General features: G+C 41.3%; 1 protein-coding gene across 1 annotated transcript; it reads left to right on the top strand.

Annotated features, from left to right (window-relative positions):
• Positions 1-2,314: 2,314 nt before the first annotated feature.
• stk35 (serine/threonine kinase 35) lies at positions 2,315-19,473 on the top strand. Its single transcript, XM_080734326.1, has 3 exons — positions 2,315-3,059; positions 6,086-6,909; positions 15,626-19,473. Exons 1-2 carry the CDS (start codon positions 2,486-2,488, stop codon positions 6,832-6,834), a joined length of 1,323 nt encoding a protein of 440 aa, XP_080590452.1. The 5' UTR covers positions 2,315-2,485; the 3' UTR covers positions 6,835-6,909; positions 15,626-19,473.
• Positions 19,474-20,724: the final 1,251 nt, after the last annotated feature.

Consider the following 20,724-nt stretch of genomic DNA (forward strand, 5'->3'; position numbering starts at 1 on the left):
ACTGATTTGCATGATTTTTTGATTAAATGTGAAGGAGTATATATCACATAATGTGTTTTACATAAGTCGGCCTCCTGGTGGCCTATAAAAGTGGCATTTCTTCCTCTGCCTGTGCGTGCACAATTTCAGTAAAATTGCATGCTGTGTTTGTGATTTGAGGCATTTTGTTCAAAACGGACCAATCCTGCAAACTTTGGAAGCCAATCTTAGCCAATCAGGATGGAATATGGCCTATAGTTAATTAGGCCTATATAATAAGAAGTAGTATAATCAGAAATAAATTTTAGCGATCCTGTGCTCAAATTGTCAGCAATATCAATTAACTGTACAATAATTTTTTGTATCCATCATTTCCCTATATACCAGCCTTCGGCCTGGTGGAGAGTAAAATTATTGTATTGTTATGTAAATGTAGCGCCCAGGATTCATACCTGGGTCTCCCTCGATTCATACCTGGGTCTCCCTCGTGAAAGTCTAACATCTTAACCACTAGGTCAAAGGGAGATCCTATGGACCAGGGGAGATATTAGACTTATGAGGCCATCAGGCTGGGTCAGTGAGTCAGTCTGCAGCATAAACACAGGGCAAAATGACATACAATGCCAATCACCCCCAAAATGACCTTTTTTCTATCAATTACTCACCACATGGACACTTGAGTTCAATCATATTTATATATATATATATATATTATTATTATTATTTTTTGTTGCATTCCTGAGACAATAATTTGATGATAAGGTTGTACTTTACTTTATTGTTACATCTTTTGTACAGGTACATAAGAGTATTTTTTTTTGTTTTGTTTGGCACCCTTCAGACAATGCAGTGGTATATCCAAATAACAGTAAACAATATAATAACAGCAAACCACATCTAAAAAAAATAAAGAGTGCAAAAGGCAAAAGAGCAACGAGAAAAGAAAAGAGATACATACATTTGTGTCTCCATCCGGAATCAAATGGCGGAATTTTTTGGGGTATGGACGGGAGGGCCTGATAACATTTACATCAAAATACTGAATGAAGAAAATGTAAAACTGTCCAGGGTGTTCCCAAAAGCCTGATTAGACTATAAAATGATGATTTTTTTAAAAAAGTGAAAAATCCCTTTAAATGAAGTTGGTCATAAGATAATAGAGTACAAATAGAAATAAAAACAAATATAATAATCATCATCATAATGATAATAACAACAATAACAATATCAATAATAATGATGATAATGATAAGCATCATCATAATCAATTAATTGAGTACAAATGACCCCAATTGAAACAAGCCTTGCTTTCTTGGGTTTAAATCCTCTTTCCTGTGCTTTTTCTTTCTCCAAACTGCTAATAAAGTAGGCTATTCAATCAATACAAATTATCATAATATGAATAAACAAGTATTATTATTTTTTTTTTTTTTACATTGCAGTAGTTTAATAAAAAATGTACCTAATAATAATGAACTTGATATTATATATTTCTATGTGCGCGCTGCTTGCTTCTACTATCATGACATCATATGGTGAGTGGTCAACTCAAAACCATGCCTTAATACACGTGCGTTTCGTGGTTCACGTGCAGGACATGCTGGAAATGGGTACACCATGTCCAGAAGAACACCATGTAACCGTGACAACGGGAGGAATAGCAGACGGGAAAGGAGCATACATGTATTTCGCGAGACACGCCAGAGGCAACATACGAATTCACAACAACCACACACGATAAAATAAAACTAAATCTCGGACGGTGTATCAAATTCAAAATAAAAACAAACCCAACGTGTTATCTCTCCACCCCCTGTGACGAGAATAGACTTTCCCTCATTTGCATTTTTACTCGGCCGCTTTATTTAAAATCTACGCCATACCATAAAGAAAACATGCATGTTTTTATTGGAATCATGCTTTATATGTTGTATAAATATCATATGTCCAATTTGGTATGAATTATAAAAGCTTGCCGAGTACAAAACATGGATTTGTTGTTGTGCACATATTATATCACTCCTCCCCCACCCGCCCAGAGGAAGGGGAAACTCGGAGAGGGATCAATTCGATTTGCAGTTTGCAGATCCGGTCTAGGGCGGATATGAAAACAGTGTATGTTGAGCGTGTATGTGTGCGTTGGAATGATCGGATCCAGTAGGCGGGCTCTAGACTGGATATAGCTGTTGAACAGTAAACACAAACCAGGCTTTCCGCGGGTACTGCTGCGTAAAGCCTGTGACGCGAGCCTAGGCCACGCCCTCTGTTCCCTCTTTGTACTTTGGAAGGAGGAACATTTTGTTTATGAATCCAGATTAGGGCGATCTGTATTGCTGTGGAGACACACGCTTACATTCACACTTTCTGAAGCACTGAATTAATAGAAGACATCATAGCGGAGACCTGACGTTTCAACCAGAACCAACTTGAAACGTCAGCCGAGTTCAAACTTGACCAAAGTTTGATTTTTTAAAGTAATGAAAGAGGAACACTTCTCCAAGAAGTCATGGATATTTGCAACAACGGGAGGAGGCGAAAGATGAGGAGCCTGCGCGCCTGCAGGCAGCAGAACGCGCCACCCGCGGACACCACCGTCAAGATGAAGCACCAGAGGCGGGAGGTGGACAAGAAGATCCTCCGCTCCCTGACGGTGGAGAACAACAACACCAGTCCCGTCGTCGTGGCGGGGGACGCGGCGGACGTTGCCATGGACGATCAGGACTGTTTCACCATCAACTTCCAGAAGAACGAGTCGTGCCTGGAGCACGCCACCATGGTCATGGCGCCGCGCTACAGCCTGCTGCGGGAGGTGGGCCGGGGCAGCTACGGGGTCGTGTACGAGGCGATCGCCCGCAAGACAGGCGCCAGGGTGGCGGTGAAGAAGCTCCAGTGCGACGCGCCGGAGAACGTGGAGCTGGCGCTGGCCGAGTTCTGGGCCCTGGCCAGCCTGGGGAAGAAGCACGAGAACGTGGTGCAGCTGGAGGAGTGCGTGCTGCAGCGGAACGGCATGGCCCAGAAGATGAGCCACGGGAATAAAAGTTCCAAGCTGTACCTGCGGCTGGTGGAGACCTCGCTGAAAGGTACTCTTTACTAGAGTGTAATAAACACAACATGCTGCCTGCAACAAGTCTGGTTCAGTGGTTCTTAAACTTTTACATTTGAAGGTCTCCCCTTAACTCTGACAGTCTACAAATGGACCCGTTTGGTTCCATTTGTACACTGTTAAGAGTTACAGACTTGTATGGGTCAATTTAGACCCCCTTAAAGGAACCCATATAGTTCCTGGAATCCATTATCCACTTTGAGAACCACTGGTCTAGACTACTATGTTGTCATTCTAAATACGAGTTCATACTTAATAGTGTGACGGTGTTGCTGTCCAGAAAATAGAAGATCTACAAGCTGGCAACGCGATATAACGCCTTGAAATCTTGTAGATCTAGTCTTTTTGGAAAGAGACTAAACACAGTTGTTGTTGATTTAGAGTTGCTACCCTATTCCTTGCAGATACGTACAGGGTTTGAATCGTTTAACTCGTGACGTATAAAGGCGCTATACCATTGTTATGTAAACATAACAGGTTCGTGCAAACGATCGATGTGACACAAACACGACAACAACAACCCTTTATTCGTTCATGGATGATGTTGTCATTTGGTCAATTAAACGTAATAAAAGGTGTGAAGATTTTATTTGTCGTAAATGTAGCCTACGCAACGCATACTGTAACACCCTATACGTTAGAGGCAGTATAGAGCACGCTGTGCTCACAAGAGAACATCATGTACTATATGGCCAGCAGTTAACCCATTCATGGTAGGCTCAAAGTTTACATAATAAACACATAGCCAAGAAGTAGAAATTTGGGATATATGTTCTTATTTTGAGGCATTATAATACAAATACTATGTATCACATTACCTTTTTATTTATTTATAAAAAAATATATATATATATATATATATATAATATAATAATAATACCCTCAGTAACCTCACCATTGACCTACTTTTGAGTCCCATCCAATTAGCCTATATATGGCTCATTTTGTCTATTTAATGTATTTGTAATTACACTTTGTAATTATGAACTATGTATTTATTAAATATTGCTGAGTTTTTAAACTCAAGCATGTACCACTGTACCATTGTTTGTGCAGCTTTTACAACCCTTCTTTGTATTGAGTGTTATGTCATCATTTACCCCCCCCCCCCCCCAACTAATGAAATATTAATACTCATCAGGCATATGTTGTTACCATATTGATAAAGGAGAATGACCTTGATTATTATTGTTGTTGTTGTTGTTGTTGTTGTTTTTGTTTTTAATAATTACACAGAAAATCACTGCATGGTTTATTCATTTTGCAGTCTTCGGATTAATAAACAATCACCATGTGAATGAAGTAATTGGCATCCTGCTGTATGGATAGAAATGCCTTTGCTTAGGATGAAATTGGTCTCTGAAAGTTTGCAACTTGCTAGTGACACTACCTTCTGAGTTTCTAGGCTAGTGGGTCAGGATACAGAAGATTTTGAGGAAATGTTGTTTCTGACTATGGATCTGGAGAACAAATCAGAGTATTGTTATTTTACACGTGTCTTGTTGTCATAATCAATACCAAATTTAGGCCCAGTTACACAACATTAGAGAACTAATGTTCATTCAAATAGGTCTTGCGATGATGGTTACTATTAGTAACCTGAACAAAGTTGCAAAAACCATGCATGTAGCTGTCATGCCTGCAGTTTAAAGGCTGAATGTGTTAAAAAGCCATCTAGTATAACAACAACAACACCTACATGTCATCCATGTTTATATCCATCCATGCTTGAGTCGACTGCAAGTAAACAAGTCCTCTGATTTACACCTGTAAACCTCTGATGTGACAAATTAATCTGATTCTGATGTTTTTTTTTAAGTTTTGTAGGCCAGTGCCACATTAACAATAGTCCACAGTAACACAATTTGGGACTGCACTTAATTGATCAATTTGAAAGCCAATTTCACTGCTGCCACAGAGCCTGGCAAGTGCAAGGGCTTGAGCATCAGGATTGGTAGTGATCCCATCTGCTTGTCGGATGTTGTGATACTAATCTACTTAACACTTTTGTGCTTGCCCACTAACAAAACATTGTTTATCTTTCGATTTTCTAGAGTGACTTCTTTTAATAATTTCAGCATATGACGAGCAAGATAAATGTATTACAATTGTGATAAAACACTGTAATTATTCTAAGGTTAGATCGAAGTTCAGGTTCAAGCCATAATATGCTGTAAAATAAACTGAAAGCCTACATCTTTCACTGACACTATTAGAGACGTTAGAGACGTTAAATACTCTCAAATTAAACTTGTTGTGCTTCTGCCACACCACTCTACCCACAGAGCTGGAAAATCTGCTGACGAAGCCTGGCCCATTATTGTGGGCTACAGACAGATTAATGTTGTTTTTAACAGGCTTCAGTTATTGGACACAGTCCAAAAACACCAATTTACTGCCTTATTATAATGTACAGTATGCAGTAATTCTCATTGGCTTCAGTAGTTAATAGTAATAACAATACATTTTATTTATAACAACTTTACATTCTTGCAAATCTCAAAGTGCTACTTAGTAGCTCCTCTATCACTGCTGTAACACTTTAAGTGTAATAGTTGATTAGTTCATTTTAATTCACTTTTGATGTAGAACAATCTCATCTCAGTTCAGTTTTAGTGTAGTAAGTTAAAATATTATTATGCATTTAAAAGCCACGGCGCCAAGGCTGACACATATGTTGCAACAGTCTAAGAAATCTTTTTACATGCATATGGTATTATATATGATTTAGACAGGCGCTCCTAATCTGAAGGTTATAATTTGGAATGCTTGATCATAACTTTGTCATGCTTTTCTAGTTCCTGAAGTGGCACAGTTTAAAATTCCTCAATAAACATAAATAATGGTGTCATTGGTGTTGCTGAAGTTCACTATGCTGCATAACTGAGTCAATCAGATGTATGATGTACAGTAAGTGATTCCAAGAGTCTTTGATTGTACTGCTTTACTGATGAATTGTTATGTCTCCTCCCCAATCCCTCCTCTTCACTCTGCATGCCACAGGTGAGCGTATCCTGGGTTACCCGGAGGAGCCGTGCTACCTGTGGTTCGTGATGGAGTTCTGTGAGGGAGGGGACCTCAACCAGTATATCCTGTCGCGGCGGCCCGACCCACGCACCAACAGAAGCTTCATGCGCCAACTGACGAGCGCCGTGGCTTTCTTACACAAGAACAACATTGTCCACCGTGACCTCAAGCCAGACAACATCCTCATTTCACAGAAATCCGGCACACCTGTCCTCAAGGTGGCTGACTTTGGCCTTAGTAAGGTGTGCGCAGGTCTCAGTTCAGGTGACAGAGACGACGACGAGTGCACAGTGACACGCAAATCGAGCGGCGCCAACAACAAGAACAACGCTGTCAACGTCAACAAGTTCTGGCTGTCGTCGGCGTGTGGTTCGGATTTCTACATGGCGCCCGAGGTGTGGGAGGGCCACTACACGGCAAAGGCCGACATCTTCGCCCTGGGTATCATCATCTGGGCTATGATTGAGCGGATCACGTTCATCGACGCAGAGTCCAAGCGCGAACTCCTCGGCACCTACATACGGCAGGGCACAGAGATCGTGCCCGTCGGGGAGGCATTGCTGGAGAACCCCAAGATGGTTCTTCACATCCCTCAGAAGACCAGGAGCTCAATGTCGGAGGGAGTGCGGAAGCTTCTCCACGACATGCTGGCTGTCAACCCTCAGGATCGGCCTGACGCCTTCCAGCTGGAAGTGCGAATGGACCAAGTAACGTGTGCTGCGTGATGACCACCAGCTCCATCCCTTCCCCCTTCCTTTTTTCAAACCACCCTGTTGAGTTGGGACTTTTTTCCCCCCCAGGTAAGTTTGACCTCGTCTCTCGCATGGAGAGAATGGCTACAGTGTTAACTGCTATTAACTCTATGGCCTTTGGTAACCCCGTACCAGAAACAGGTAATCCTCGTCAGAGTTAATCCATTTAGCCTTCATTATTGGCTGAGGTTCATTCATAAGCCACTGGTTTCATGATGTCACTGGTTGTTATTGTTTACATCTATTTAGCTTATCGTTTATTAGCTCTTCATCGACGGGTGGCAAACAAAGAAACATTGCACCTGGATTTAAATGTCCTCGCTCACCCTTTCTCTATTGCATCATAGATCTTTTTCTCTTCCTCTGCCTGTGGTTTTAATCAAACTCAGGCGTGTTGCCCTCAGGGCCAAAGTGTACTCTGTTGGTTTGCCAGTCAGCACCAGTCTAAATGCTCTCCTCCCTACATAGAGATGTTCAACTTCTTTTACAGCCCGCTCCATCCCTAGGGGCATTTTAATGCAGCTTTCCCCATTCCAGTGCACCTCCTCTCCTTTGTTTTGACAGTCTGTTTACAGTTAAGATATGTGCCTTGCCTTCCACATACAGTAAGAGAAGCCCATGTGGCTTAGTGACACTCCAGGTTTGACTCACTGTCAAGAGGTAAGTCCTCGTTTATTCCACACCCCTTGTTAACTGTACACAGTAAATGCCCCCAGGATGTTGGTATGAGACGTCGTTGCCCTATGGCCTGTACCTTATTTCTTGTTAATCCTGTTCTCTTGGTTGGAAGCTCTGGCAGAAGTCAGTAACAAGAACAGAGCTTGTTAAGTATTACAAATAGGTGGGACTAGTGCAGCGGCCTATCTGGGACATGTGTGTCCTGCACTTGTGACTTATTGTTCCCTGAGACAGACAGATCTTCTTATCTTAGGCAAGGCTAGGTAACGCCTATACCCAAGTGCTGTTACTAGTCGCTAACAGTCTGGAGGTTGCAGTCTTTTATATTGACGTTGGAGGCTGATGCTTGGAATTTGAGTTGCTTGCCCAATTCTAGTAAAATATGGGTTTAGCTGAGTCATTATAAAACCCGAGTCATTATAGCCAATCAGGATTCAGACAGACTGCTCAGAAAAATGTCAAGGAATGCCGTAAATTTAAGGGTGTATTCTACACAGTTGCGTCCCGCACCAGAAATGGCATATCTATAAGCCCACAACGTGTCGTGCTAGGAAGAGCTCTGCGCTTGTGGATTGTCTATTTTCTGCTTTTTCTTTTGGCCAGTGACTAGTAGAGCCTGACTGTTGTGCCAGTATTTGACTCTTAAAAGAAATCTAGAGAGCTCAAAGTGCAGTCATGTGGTGTCAGAATTATGATTTACGTAAGTCTCCCACCAGGAATCATGATGAACATATTATTTTGGATGGTCAAGTCGGGGAAATTGGGATTCTGGAAGTGGTCGAGTTGTTGCGGGATCATAATTCTAACCAATCACAGTTGCTTTCGGAGAAAGGCACAAAGTTTGTTGTTGTTGTTTTGTGTCTGTTTTAGACACATGCTCTTGCAATACAGATGTGGCAACGCTGCAGGCAGTGGAATTCTTCTACTTAAAGCCTCCTAAACAATGTCGACAATAATACAAATAAAATGAAAACATTAAGTTGAGGCAGAGCTCAAAGAAACCTGCCATACAAAATAAAAGTAAATTACTAAATAGATAGTTGTTTTGATGGTGTAAATAATTTGCCTTTTTTATGTGTCCCCTTCCTCATGTAGAATTAGGGGTAGGCGATATGGAAAAATACAATATCACTATATTTTCCCAAGCTGTATTACGATACACAAGTTTTATCACGATTCTTTTTTCACATTGGTTTTACGGTTATTTTTCAAGTTACTTGACCAAAACTAGACTCTCTGGGTTCCTTTTGGGAGGTCTAAATTGAACTTTACAAGTATGTAACTCTGACAGTATACAAATGAAACCAAATGGACCCTTACGGGTCCATTTGGTCTTACATTTAGTTTCATTTGTATACTGTCAGAGTTAAGTGGAGACCTTGACATTTTAAAGTTTGAGAACAACTGATTTAGACCAAAATGCAGGTTTAAATTGAATTCTGCAATGAATCTCTGTATTAATGATCCAACAGGATTTTTTCATAAGGCTCCCTCAATTGTATCACGATATATACGATATCTCTGAAAAGGCATATCGTGGAGACATTGTATCGTCTCAACGATAATTATCACCATATCGCCCACCCCTATGTAGAATCCACATGCAGTCACACATGTCAAACAATAGCCTACATTTAAATAGAAATATCCAGAATCCATGGCCCTTGCACCTTGCCCTCTGCCCCTAGGAAGAAATGACTGTAGGTTCTTACAGTATGGCAAAGCTGTCAATAAACAGACACTGCAACTAGTCGTCACTTTCTCGTTACTTTCTCCATATCTTTATAGCTGTAAATGGCATGTCATGTCAGTCTTGTTTAGGTACTCTGCAGTCTGCACAGTGCGCACAGACAATCTGCGGTGCTTTGGTCTGTTGCCCTTGATTTGAACCCATCTTCACCACCCCGCCCCCATCCACGCATACACTCAAACACCCTATTGGCCACCTTTGGCCTGTGGACTAACTCCTGGGGTCCAGCTGTCCACAAAACTGTACTGAATAGAGGACTCCATTGCGTGACCCAACCCAACCAATACAGAATGGCCTAATTCTCGTGAGTGACGTGGTGGGATAGCTGGCGAGTTATGCAACCGGCCTGTATCCCTGCAGTGAGCCAATGGGAGAGCCCATCATGTCCAAGGTAGTGCAGGATTAGCAGGCTGTGTTTTGGTTGATGAGGGTGTGTTGGAAAGTAGGGGGCAAAGGGGGCGACGCTGTCAAACAGCGGTGTAAAGATAGGCACGCCAAACACAAATCCCTGTCCACACTGTCATTAGGGGTGAGCATTTGGCTCCCTGAAAGTGAGTTCATTATTGTTTCCTATGGCCACACCCATAATTGGCATTATCTGTTGAGCACAGTACAGTACATGCATGCACAAGCACACGTTAACGCCCATACACCGCAATCTCGAACCGATATAATGGGTTGGCTCAGGCTGCTAATTAAACTTTTTTGATTATATCGTTATCGGCAATTATGCAGCCGATGTGTCTAGAATCTAGATCTTTAACCACTTTCAACCTTGTGTCCCTCTTTTTGAAATGTTAAGGGTACAATGCAAGGCAATGTAAGCATACCCCATTAAATTAAATAAAAAGGCATTTTTGATGATTATTATTATTTTTTATAATTATTTTTCTTTACAAAATATCAGTCAAAACACTGGTAATAATCACTAATCAAGGACTCTCCAAATTCGGGATAGGCATTGGACCCTAAAATATGGCATCGGTCAGACTCTCTACCTCGTACTGTATGTCTGGACATTTGCTTTTTCTGACGCTGGCCCTCAAACCCTCCACTCACAGACAGCCCAGTACAGTACGTCATCTAACACATTTGATGTCACAGGTTGAAAGGACGGTAGGACGGAGCACCCTCTCTTTCACATGGTCCATCTCGTCCATTTCCCTCCCCTCCGCCCTCTCCGTGCTCTCTCCACCCCCTCTCTCTCTGGCCTGCTCCATCACTAGTAGACAATGAGGCTGCGTCTCCTTCTGGCTCAGGGCTTATCCAGGCTCTCGTGTTTGGAACATTTTGTCCCGGCGCTGCCTGCCAGCTAACATCCACCTCTGTGTTAAACCAGGCCAGTGCGCATTAAGCTCCAACTCGCCGGACCACATATTGGACTGTTTGTTTCGGGAATCCTGTTTTGTTTTTGACTACATTAGCAGGATTTTGCGAGCTGAGCGATTTCTCCGGAGGCGTCTAGTCTTTGCGGCATGCACATGAATATTATATCATAGACATAATGTCAACAAGAAAAAAATGAAAATGTCCCTCAGTCCAAAAAAGAGAGATCTTAATAGCAAAGTCTAAGGCACTCAAGAAAGTAGGGGGGGGGAAACGGTTACGAATGGTTATGTTAAGGATGGACACCCTGAGTACCCTGAGTTATACACGTATCTACATCTTTTAAAGGATCAGCTTGCCAGTTGCTAGGTAAAGTTTGATGTAGGCCTTCAATGTTCAGATTGACTCTTAAGCCATGGACAAGAACACTGTGTACAATTTGGAGAAAGGCAATCAGGATTGAGAGCCACCAGGGAACATAGGTTAAATCTCACTCACTCTCTCTCCCTTTCTCCCTCTCTCCCTCTCTCTGCTCTCCCCCCTCTGACCATGAGTCCCCAGTGGCAATCCAGTTGTTTGGACAGCATTTTGTCCGTAAGGTACACTATGTTCTACATAGTCTAAGCAGGGTGTAACATCACCAAGGACTGAAGGCATTATTGTTGGTGGCAGTGAGAGCAGGGTCTTCATAGGATTTCAGGAGGTGTGGCAAGGGGTTGGCCTAGTTATGTAACCGTTTTATTTTATTTTTTTCTTCTTGTTTTTAAACTTATGCGCAGGCAGTAAATATATGTTATGTGCTCGTAAAAGTCAACAGCCAGTTGCCGAGAGGGTGGCGAAGGCTTTTCTGATGGCCCTCAGGGTGCAGAGGGAGCGCAGCAAAGACATTTCCTCAGGATAAGGTTTTTATTGAAAATCCTCTTCACAAGCCTGCGTTAAATGTTAATTCAAATATATGAACAGTAAAATGGTTGACAATTCAAGCCACAGAATTAGCGGGAGCCGGGAAGTCAGGGTGGCGAAGTAAATCATTCGCCCACCACCGCGGAGGTTCGCCTCCCGGCAGCTGTGACTTCAGCTTGGCCAGGCGCTCCAACAAACACATATTGTGTTCAGGGTGGGACACCAGCAGTGGATTGTGTCCTTGTCAGTGGTCGATCGAGGCACCTGTTCAGCGCCGCGGTGACGGGAACTGGGAAAGACAGTGTGAACCTCTACATGAGTTACGCTCGCCCTCCTGGTGGAACTCCTCGCTGTCAGGTGTCTGGTGACTCCATGTATCAGAGGAGGAGGCATGTGGTAGTTCATACCCTTTCAGTGACCGGGACGATAATACACATTGGGGGAATTGGCAATGCCTAAAATGGGGATCAAATAAAAGACTGTACGTGAAACAAACGTAGATGTAAAAAGAAATGTGTCAAGTTAAAGGAGCTATAGTCAACTTTTTCTTGAAAAACGGATGCTAAAATAAAAATAATGTTTCGAAAATATTTTATAAAAAAATAAGCTTCATATATGTGTCTCTATTCAAAAATGACCACAAAAAGCGTAAAATAATGATAAAATAATCATTTTGGCCATTGTCAGACCGACACTTTGTTTACATTCTAGTCTATAGACTAGGATGTAAATAATGAAAAAGTTGACTATAGCTCCTTTAAGCAAACATGAAGAAAACTTTTTCTTTTTGTTATTTTGGTGTTAATCCATAGTTTCTGAAGTCATTGTTCTCCTGTCTGTTCAGATGGAAAAACACTGTCCACCGCCGGGGTACCCTAGTGTTTTCCGCTTGACTGTCTCCATTCACAGATCCATGGTTGAGTGGAGATGGCTTTAGAACTAATATGATAGTTGTTATATAAGCACTAAGCCCCTCCCCAGCACTAAGCCCCCCCCCCCTCCGCAGCTTAACAGTGTCACTGTCTGGTCACCATCAATCAGTGCCTTACACTCACGCCATGACATGGCAGATAACTGCTGCGTGGCAAGTACAGTTTGGCAACGTTTGCTTTGTTTCACCTCAGCTCTTTGGTCCACAGTACCTGTCAGGTACTTGTGTGCTTCAAATAAATGTCCTTTTGACATGACCAGCGAGAGCTTGTTCTCAACATTGAATAATAGATGAAAGGCAGAGTGCTTAGCGCCACTGCACAGAGTTGACGTGCGCAACAACACACAACTTTCTTCAGAGAGTTTGTCATCTCGAGGCTAGTTTAACCCCAGTCCTAGTATCCCCATTCTGTGAATATCATAATAGGTGAACATTCGGCTTGCGACTTGTAGTGAGCATGTAGATTGACGATTTTGTACACTGTGTACACGTACACTGGAATGTGTAGGGTTTAAGTGGTTGAAGTGTGGTTTTTGGAGATGCGTCATTGCCGGGATCAACTGAGGCTTGTTGGAGGCCCTGCCACAAGCAGCCTGAAGCAGAGACCACTGTGATTCCACAAAGCGTGTCCCCCCTACGGAGACAGAATAACTTCAAGATGTCTGGAATGGATTACCTGCGGCCTATAGATGGTGCTTTCCTTATAATGAAAACAAATGCCAACGTCATATTTGGACTGGCGATGTGTGTTTGTCTTCTTTTTTTCCCCACCTTTTACATTTGTAAATGTTCGGTCTGTGTCAGGAGTTATGCAACTTTCATAATAACCATAACTAGCTTGAACTGGTTTCTGATGTGAGTCTGGTGCACTCCCCCTCCAGTTCCCTGGTTGGTAAGCTAGCACTATTCCCGATGGAGGAGGGCCTGTCGACATGTAATTACAGACTTTCAGTTACAGGAGAAGGGGGGTGGGCAGCAGAAATTTTCAGGTCTTTCAATGGCTCTTTCAGGGGGAGTTTGAGGGGATGATTCAATATAAGATCCATGTGACAGTTGTTTTAGTAGCACCCCAAGTACTTAAAAGCAACAGCTGAACCCACGCGTCTTACTTTGAAAAGACAACAGAGGGGTGAAATTAGGACTGCACCTAACAGTATGACGCCCTAAGGGCGAGAAGCGAGGTCGTGCTGAAACAATAGGTCCATATCTGGGAATGCCCATATACAACATCCCTGTCCATTTATGGGCATTCACAGATATGGCTTAATGACATCAAGGTTCTTAGGAGGTGAGACGGACATGATATGCAGGTTTTCGTACTAAATGCAACCTTTGTAGAAAATATTCTATTGATTACATTTGAGACTAATCAAATAATCGAGAAGCCGATTTCTGATACATCAATGATTGATTCACCACTTAAGTGTTTTATACTTCAACGGTGTCGTGGCAAAAACTTGTAGACCTGCTATTTTCACTATTTGTGATTTTGTTTAAACATCACATGGATTATTAATAGATTCTTCTGTGGAATTATCAATTATTGTTTAGAATCGATTAGTTGGATTAACTGTTGCACCCCTAGGCGATATAGCCCAATGCATGCTCCAGTATTTTACCACTAAGTGGTATGAGTCTGAGGTGGCATTTCATGTCATAAATTTCCAACATAGTTTCTCCCAAGTTTTATAGCAGAAAGCTGCTATATCCTCCAGCGCTCAGAGGAAACCAACTTCCCCCCCCCCCCCCCACCTCTGCAAAGATAACCGGTCTCTGCTGGTTTTTTACAAGCTAGCCCTATTCTAGGTTATGCAACTTTTTGGGGCATGGCCTGTTTGGTAGGTGAAGATACAATGGGGCTCCATTTATAATTCTAACTACCACAACCACCTACCTCTGTTAGTACCACTACTATTTCACCCCGTCTAACTTCTGCCAATTAATTGCTTGAAGCAGTTTTTTAACTAGAGATAACGGCGGTGGTGGTTAGAGAAGTCTGCTTCAAGGCTTAACCCATTTAGAACGGTTGCACATTATAGTGTATCTTTATTTTATGCTTTTAACTATTGAAAAATAGCAGATATACAAGCTCAGTGCCGCGCTGCAAGCTTGTAGATCTGCTATTTTGAAAAACCTATGTTTCTATGTCAGCAATCTGGCCAGCCATCGGCAAAGAAAAGGTCCTTTTCACTTAACTGGAGCTCAGTTAGTCTGTTCTTGAGAGACTACTATGTCAGTGGTGCTCAAACCTTTTCATGTGAAGGACCCCCAAAATGATATGTATTTGGCCACGGACCCCCATCTCAAAATATTTCGTTCCAGGGAACCCCCAGAAGCAAAATTTGATTTAGACGTTTGCTTTAAAAATACATATATTCAAAGATTTTCACACATTTTCACAACTTTTGAAAAATAGCAGATATACAAGCTTGCAGAGTGCCGCGCTGCGAGCTTGTATATCTGCTATTTTTCAATAGTTAAAGCATAAAATAATGATACACAATAATGTGTACCCGAACTAACTGTGAAAGGTATGGCTGTAAAAGTTTCACCTGGTTGAGACATGTTGAAGAACCTCAGAGTATACAAATAAAATGAAGACGAAACTGATTTGCATGCCGCGGAATCAAGTCCAATCAAGTCAACATTTAATATTTTTGACATATTTGGGGAATTCAAGACGTCTCTTTGTGTCTTGAGTTGGACTCCTGCTGATTTGACCTACTTATACACCATGTGTTCTGGGTTATGCAACCTATGGAGGGAGGGAGAACTCTCATAAGCTGAGCAGTGTGTCAGCCTGGAATCTATTATTAGAGGGAAACACTGAACTGAAGTAGGAGGCGTACCAGAGGTGGCACTGTTTCTCATTTGTTGTATTGGGATTCACTGAGTAATCTGAGTAAGGGTTAATCTGGCTGGTTCCTTGCTGTGACACAATCAGTGACTTCATAACTGCCAACCAATCAGTGGCTTAGCTGTATTGTGTGTAAATTAGAATGAAATGAATGCTACTTTTCTACATGTAGCTTAATGGCTATATTTTTTAATAATAGTTTTTTTGTTCTTCCATTAGCCTGCAAGTAATGTGTGGAAATCAATAGATGATTGCTTTATTGCTTGCTCCAACATTGATTTAATTCATGGCATTTTCTAATGATAACCTCTTCTGCCAGCCCTCCCTCCCCTCCCCTCCCCTCCCCAGCCTCTTTCCCTGCAGATTTGTTTACTGAATGGATGTGGAATCCCACGTCTGCATGCAGACGGAAAAGGGGACTGGACCCTACAGAACCCTGAACTGTGAAGAAGGCCACAACTCCATAATCGCTCCCGGCAGGTCGGCGGTTTTCTGAAATCCCAGGAAGGGAAATGGTAACTGTCCAGATTCAGGTTATGATGAGCACTACCAGAGCCATCACATTATACGTCAGTCATACACCAACACAATTATGAGGATATTTGCTGATCAATCGGTTTGGCCCGTGGCACAAAGGGTGCCAGGATATTGCCCCAAATAAGAAATTGGATCAAATAAAAATGGATGAATGTTATTCTTTTGTTATTCTTACTCTTTGTATTTAATTTTTAATTTTTTTGTAATACCCCTAACGTTAGCCTAAATGTAGGCAATCTACACACTCTGTGAGCTTCTAGATTGGTTATTTTCAGCGTGCAACACTGTTGTGTTGTACGTCCTGGGTCCATAAACAGCTTGTTCTAGGCAGGAGAGGCCATCGCACTGTGTTACCCCTTCAGAGCGGAGCATCAAGGGAACAGCTTTCAGGATAATGAAGAAGGGATTTTTCAACTCTATAATGTGAACATTAAGGGTAGACAGTGTTTCATGGTCCTCCTCGACATAGAACACACGAGGCATTCAATAAAAAGCAATCCTCTCTCTCTCTCTCTTCCACAGATTCCTCACCACATTGTGCCTTATGCTGTCCTTTATCAAATGGAGGCAGAACTAATTTGGTTCCTAAATATTGATAACATTTCCTTTAGTTTAGTATATGTAATTTATTATTTGTCCCTCTTTATCAGGCCAATATAAATTATATATATATATTGTGCATTTAAAGTCAAACTGCCCTGTGCATCAGAGAACTGTTTTGAAATGGTTGAACAGGAATTAGCCTTCGTTTATACCAAATTGTACCTGTTGCATGTCGCCATTATTGAGGTGTTGTTGATAACGCAGCACTTCGTGTTGACTCAAGACCAAAAGATGCAATATTCATCATAAGAAATTGGCTGACTAATAACCTAAAATGTCTTAGAAATATATATTTTTGGTTTAATTTTGATATTTTACTTTTACAAGAATTACATACACTGTTGCTACTGTGAATTTTGTACAGTATGGTTTCAAGTTGACGTATCTGTGATATTTTAGTACACTCTTTCGAATTGGAATGACAATGTATACCATTTAAATGGCATTGGGATTGTGTGTTTTAAAATAACATGTTCTGTAGCTTCATCTTATTTGACTTTGGATATTGTTCTATGCAAAGGGTTGTTACAAAATTGCTGTTGTAATATATAAAAAGAATATTTGGATCATTTAAGGGAACAATAGAACATTTATAATCGCTATTGTTTCATCTTTGTTGTAGAATCATTTCTTTTTTTAATATATCTGCATTGGGTTGCTTCAACTTCAGGAAGATTTAATATTTGCCATTTGGATACGTTCCCCATTAACATTTCTTTTTTACATTTTTACTCCATCAAAGTGCTTGAAATGTAAGATTGTCATACGTACATGCCCTGTATAACAGGGTTGAGGCACCAGATTGATGTTCACTGTTTGAACAGTATCCATCTGTGTGTTATGTAGGCCTACGCAAAAACTTCTAAATCCTAAATTTAAAGAGAAACTTGGCAGATGTTCCAACCTAAATCCTGTTGTTATGATGCGAGGAGATCAATGATATATTGTTGCGAAACAATGATGTCAGCCACACTGTTTCACGCTATCAAATACGTCCGATATCGTGAAACCACTCATTTGAACTTATAGTTTTGCACGTCAAAATTTCACCATGAAATACACAGAATATGTAGGGTATTTCTTGCCACACTATACTATACTGGATCTCACATCAAAATGTAATTTAGGTTGAATATCAGCTAAGTGTCCCTTTAGCTCGTGATTTGCAGTGTAAAAAGCATGTGTTGAATCACAGCCAATTAGATTACATACTGCCAGAAATCGATAAGTCATCTTATTATGAAGTACATTAGTGCCAGTGAGGACATTACTGTAAGTACTCCTATTGTTTCAGAAACACTACCGTTGTGGAGCCCGGCTTTGGGGCGTAAGTGGCGTTTTTTGAGTGGTCCTTTTCCTGTGGTATTTTGACCCCTGGCATTCTGCAACCCCACAGTTTTACCCCAAAGGTACCCTGTAATTCTTACACGGTAAGAAAAGGTGTTCATTTATCCATTTGTAACTCTGAGTTTGCTAAATTAGCGGAGGATTTTACGGTCGAGACATTTACCAGGGAAAGATGCATCATTATACCACAGGGTATTGGGCATATTGTCCATCAATAGCTTTGTTCATAAAATCGTTGTGGCGTCGAGATTGTTTTTTCCCCCTTCTTCTTCTTCTTTGAACAGTTGACAGGTTCCCAGGAGTGTAGTTTAGGGGCAGGGTTGTTATTTGGACTACCGTTCATGGCATATAGGAAATACAAAAATCAAGCCTCTTCACTGTATAGCAGCATAACATTTTGGTTTAGTTTACACAGTGACACTCTACCCACGCACTATAGAGTGAAGTTTTTGATAGTGTCCTGGTATTACCTCATTCTATAGGATTCTTTCCCGTGTCTCAATAGCCTAATGTTACTCAAAGGGCACTTTTTTGTTACCTCAGACTCGATATCCTCAGTGTTAACTAACCTCTAACAGGATGTTGTGGCGCTTTTCTGTGTGCTGTTGCTCCTTCCACTTGCAGTTTTGACTGCCAGCTTAACCTCGGTTGCAGAATAACACCCAGCCTTTACCTTTTCTCAGTGAGTAGATAGTTACCTGTGTATGAGCTACACACTTTCTCCTTCCTACAGTATACCTCGGTTGTAATGTTACACTTTGAGTCAACAATAGGACCAGTTAAGTCACATAAACCAGAAAACCTGTTTGTAAAGTTCTGACCTTTTCACCTCTGACCTGTGTTCCACACTATGACATTCTGAATGACAATTTAATTCAGTTGTGTAAAAAAAAAAGGTGTTTTAGGCAAACATGACAATTATAAATATATAATCGTGAAAATGGCACATCTTAAGCTTACAACATAAAAAAATGTGTTGTGAGTTTGTAGATCTGCACATTTTGTGCCATGACATCACCCTGACAAAATATGGGCATAAGCGGTTAAATTGACATTCAGGATTTAACTAATATCACAGCACTCCTTTAAGCACCAAACCAAATGTGGGATAACTAGTATCTTAGTTGTACGTTGTGTAGCATAAGAGAACTAAGGAGTGTTCCAAAACACCTCTGCTAACTGTACATAACTAATAAAACACAGTGTCGTCCAGAGAGCCTTTGGTCACTTCCCCTTGTTCCTCTCATTGGAGTGCACCATAAAATCACCATAGTACTTTGTAGTGATCGATTCAACTTAAAATAAAAACACACACACACACACACACACTATTCTATGCAACACATTTCACTCGCTGTTAGCACTGCACGGTACAGTACCGGTATAACCACTCGGTTTAACCACATGGCGTCCCTATTTTGGGCAAAAACTTTCAACAATGTTTAAAATGCAGGGGAAAAAGGCAGATCTACAAGCTCACAACACTTGTGTAATGTGTTGTAAGCTTGTAGATTTGCTATTTTTGCCACACAACACCGTCATATGACTGAAGTGGTTAAGTTCTTCCATTTTATGACTTCTTTACTTTCAATGCATATTTCCTGTTTGTACAGATGAAGTTGCAGTAATGTTGCTTTCACAATGTCATGTGTATTGATTTTGTTTTTCTTCATGAAGCTGACTGGAGCCATTAGATGTTTTATTAAAGCATCATTTTCGCTGTAAATATGTTTGACAAATTGTTGTTGGTTTCTTTTTCTTAAAGTAAAAACTAAAAGCTGAGAAAACGTTTGATGTCATTATTTCATTCATATAAGTCTGTTCTATATGCTGTGACTCTTTGCTTTATGGTGGCAAAAAGATGAATATATTCAAATGCACATTTTCGTAATTTCATTCTAGACTTTTTCATGAACACCGCTGTCAAATCTGGTGGTTTTGGAATTGTTCCATGCCAGGATATTGTTCATGATACTAACCATGATACCAACCGATACTGACATGATACTGATTATGTCAGTATTATGTCACAGGCCTGTCAGGCTCCTCTCACAGCACTGTGACAGGAATGTCAGGCCCAGGTCACAGGGCCTGTCATCCCATGTGACCGGGCTGGTAACATGGTCCCATGGTAAGATTGTAACATGACATGGCCTGTGATAGGGCAATGATAGCCCGATTGATTAATCTAATATTTTACTATGAGGGGACAGCGCTAAATAAGACGTTTCTCTTTTATTTGATAGTAAGTTGGAGAGACGAGAACGAGAAGGGAGGTTCTCATGCCAGATTTGAACACAGGACACTGTCATTACATGGTTGAACTATCAGAATGCTTCCCAGCTGCCCTTTGCCAGTTTGCCTCCAGTGGAAGCAAGCAGGAATGTGGGCTGGTCTGTGTTGTGTCTGCCATAATCTAGACTAGACTAGAGCCAGTGCAGTCCAGTGCTCAGAGTGCCTGTCTGAGCTGCTAGTGCCAGACACCTACTGAATATTTACAGGATCAAAGCGTGACACATCACTGTCTGTGTATACTCAACGTAGCACCAAGTGAAGGAAGTTGTTTCTCGGTAATCCTTTGGATGTGATTGGCTGTCTACTTCACTATTAGGCCTACCCAACAGAGTCTGTCCTAAAAAATCAATCAGGTTCACGTCTGTGACAAAATCCTTAATACCTCCTAAAACAGCATTGTTTTAGATTACAGTTCAGACAGGTAGGCCTACTGTTGAAGAACTAATCCAAACTTGATCCAGTATTATAAATTGTTTGCTATACCACTTTCAAACTAGAGTCAGGCATTCAACATAAAACAGCAAGCTTGTAGATCTGTGATTTTTGCTATTCATCGTTCGACAAAGACCGACTATCACTTTGGTGTGCAGTCCTGCTGTGCACAATTGGGTTTGGCCGCTGATGACCAGGGCCAGG

This window comes from Nannobrachium achirus (genome assembly GCF_963921795.1).
Source record: "Nannobrachium achirus genome assembly, chromosome: 9".
Taxonomy (NCBI): Eukaryota; Metazoa; Chordata; class Actinopteri; order Myctophiformes; family Myctophidae; genus Nannobrachium; species Nannobrachium achirus.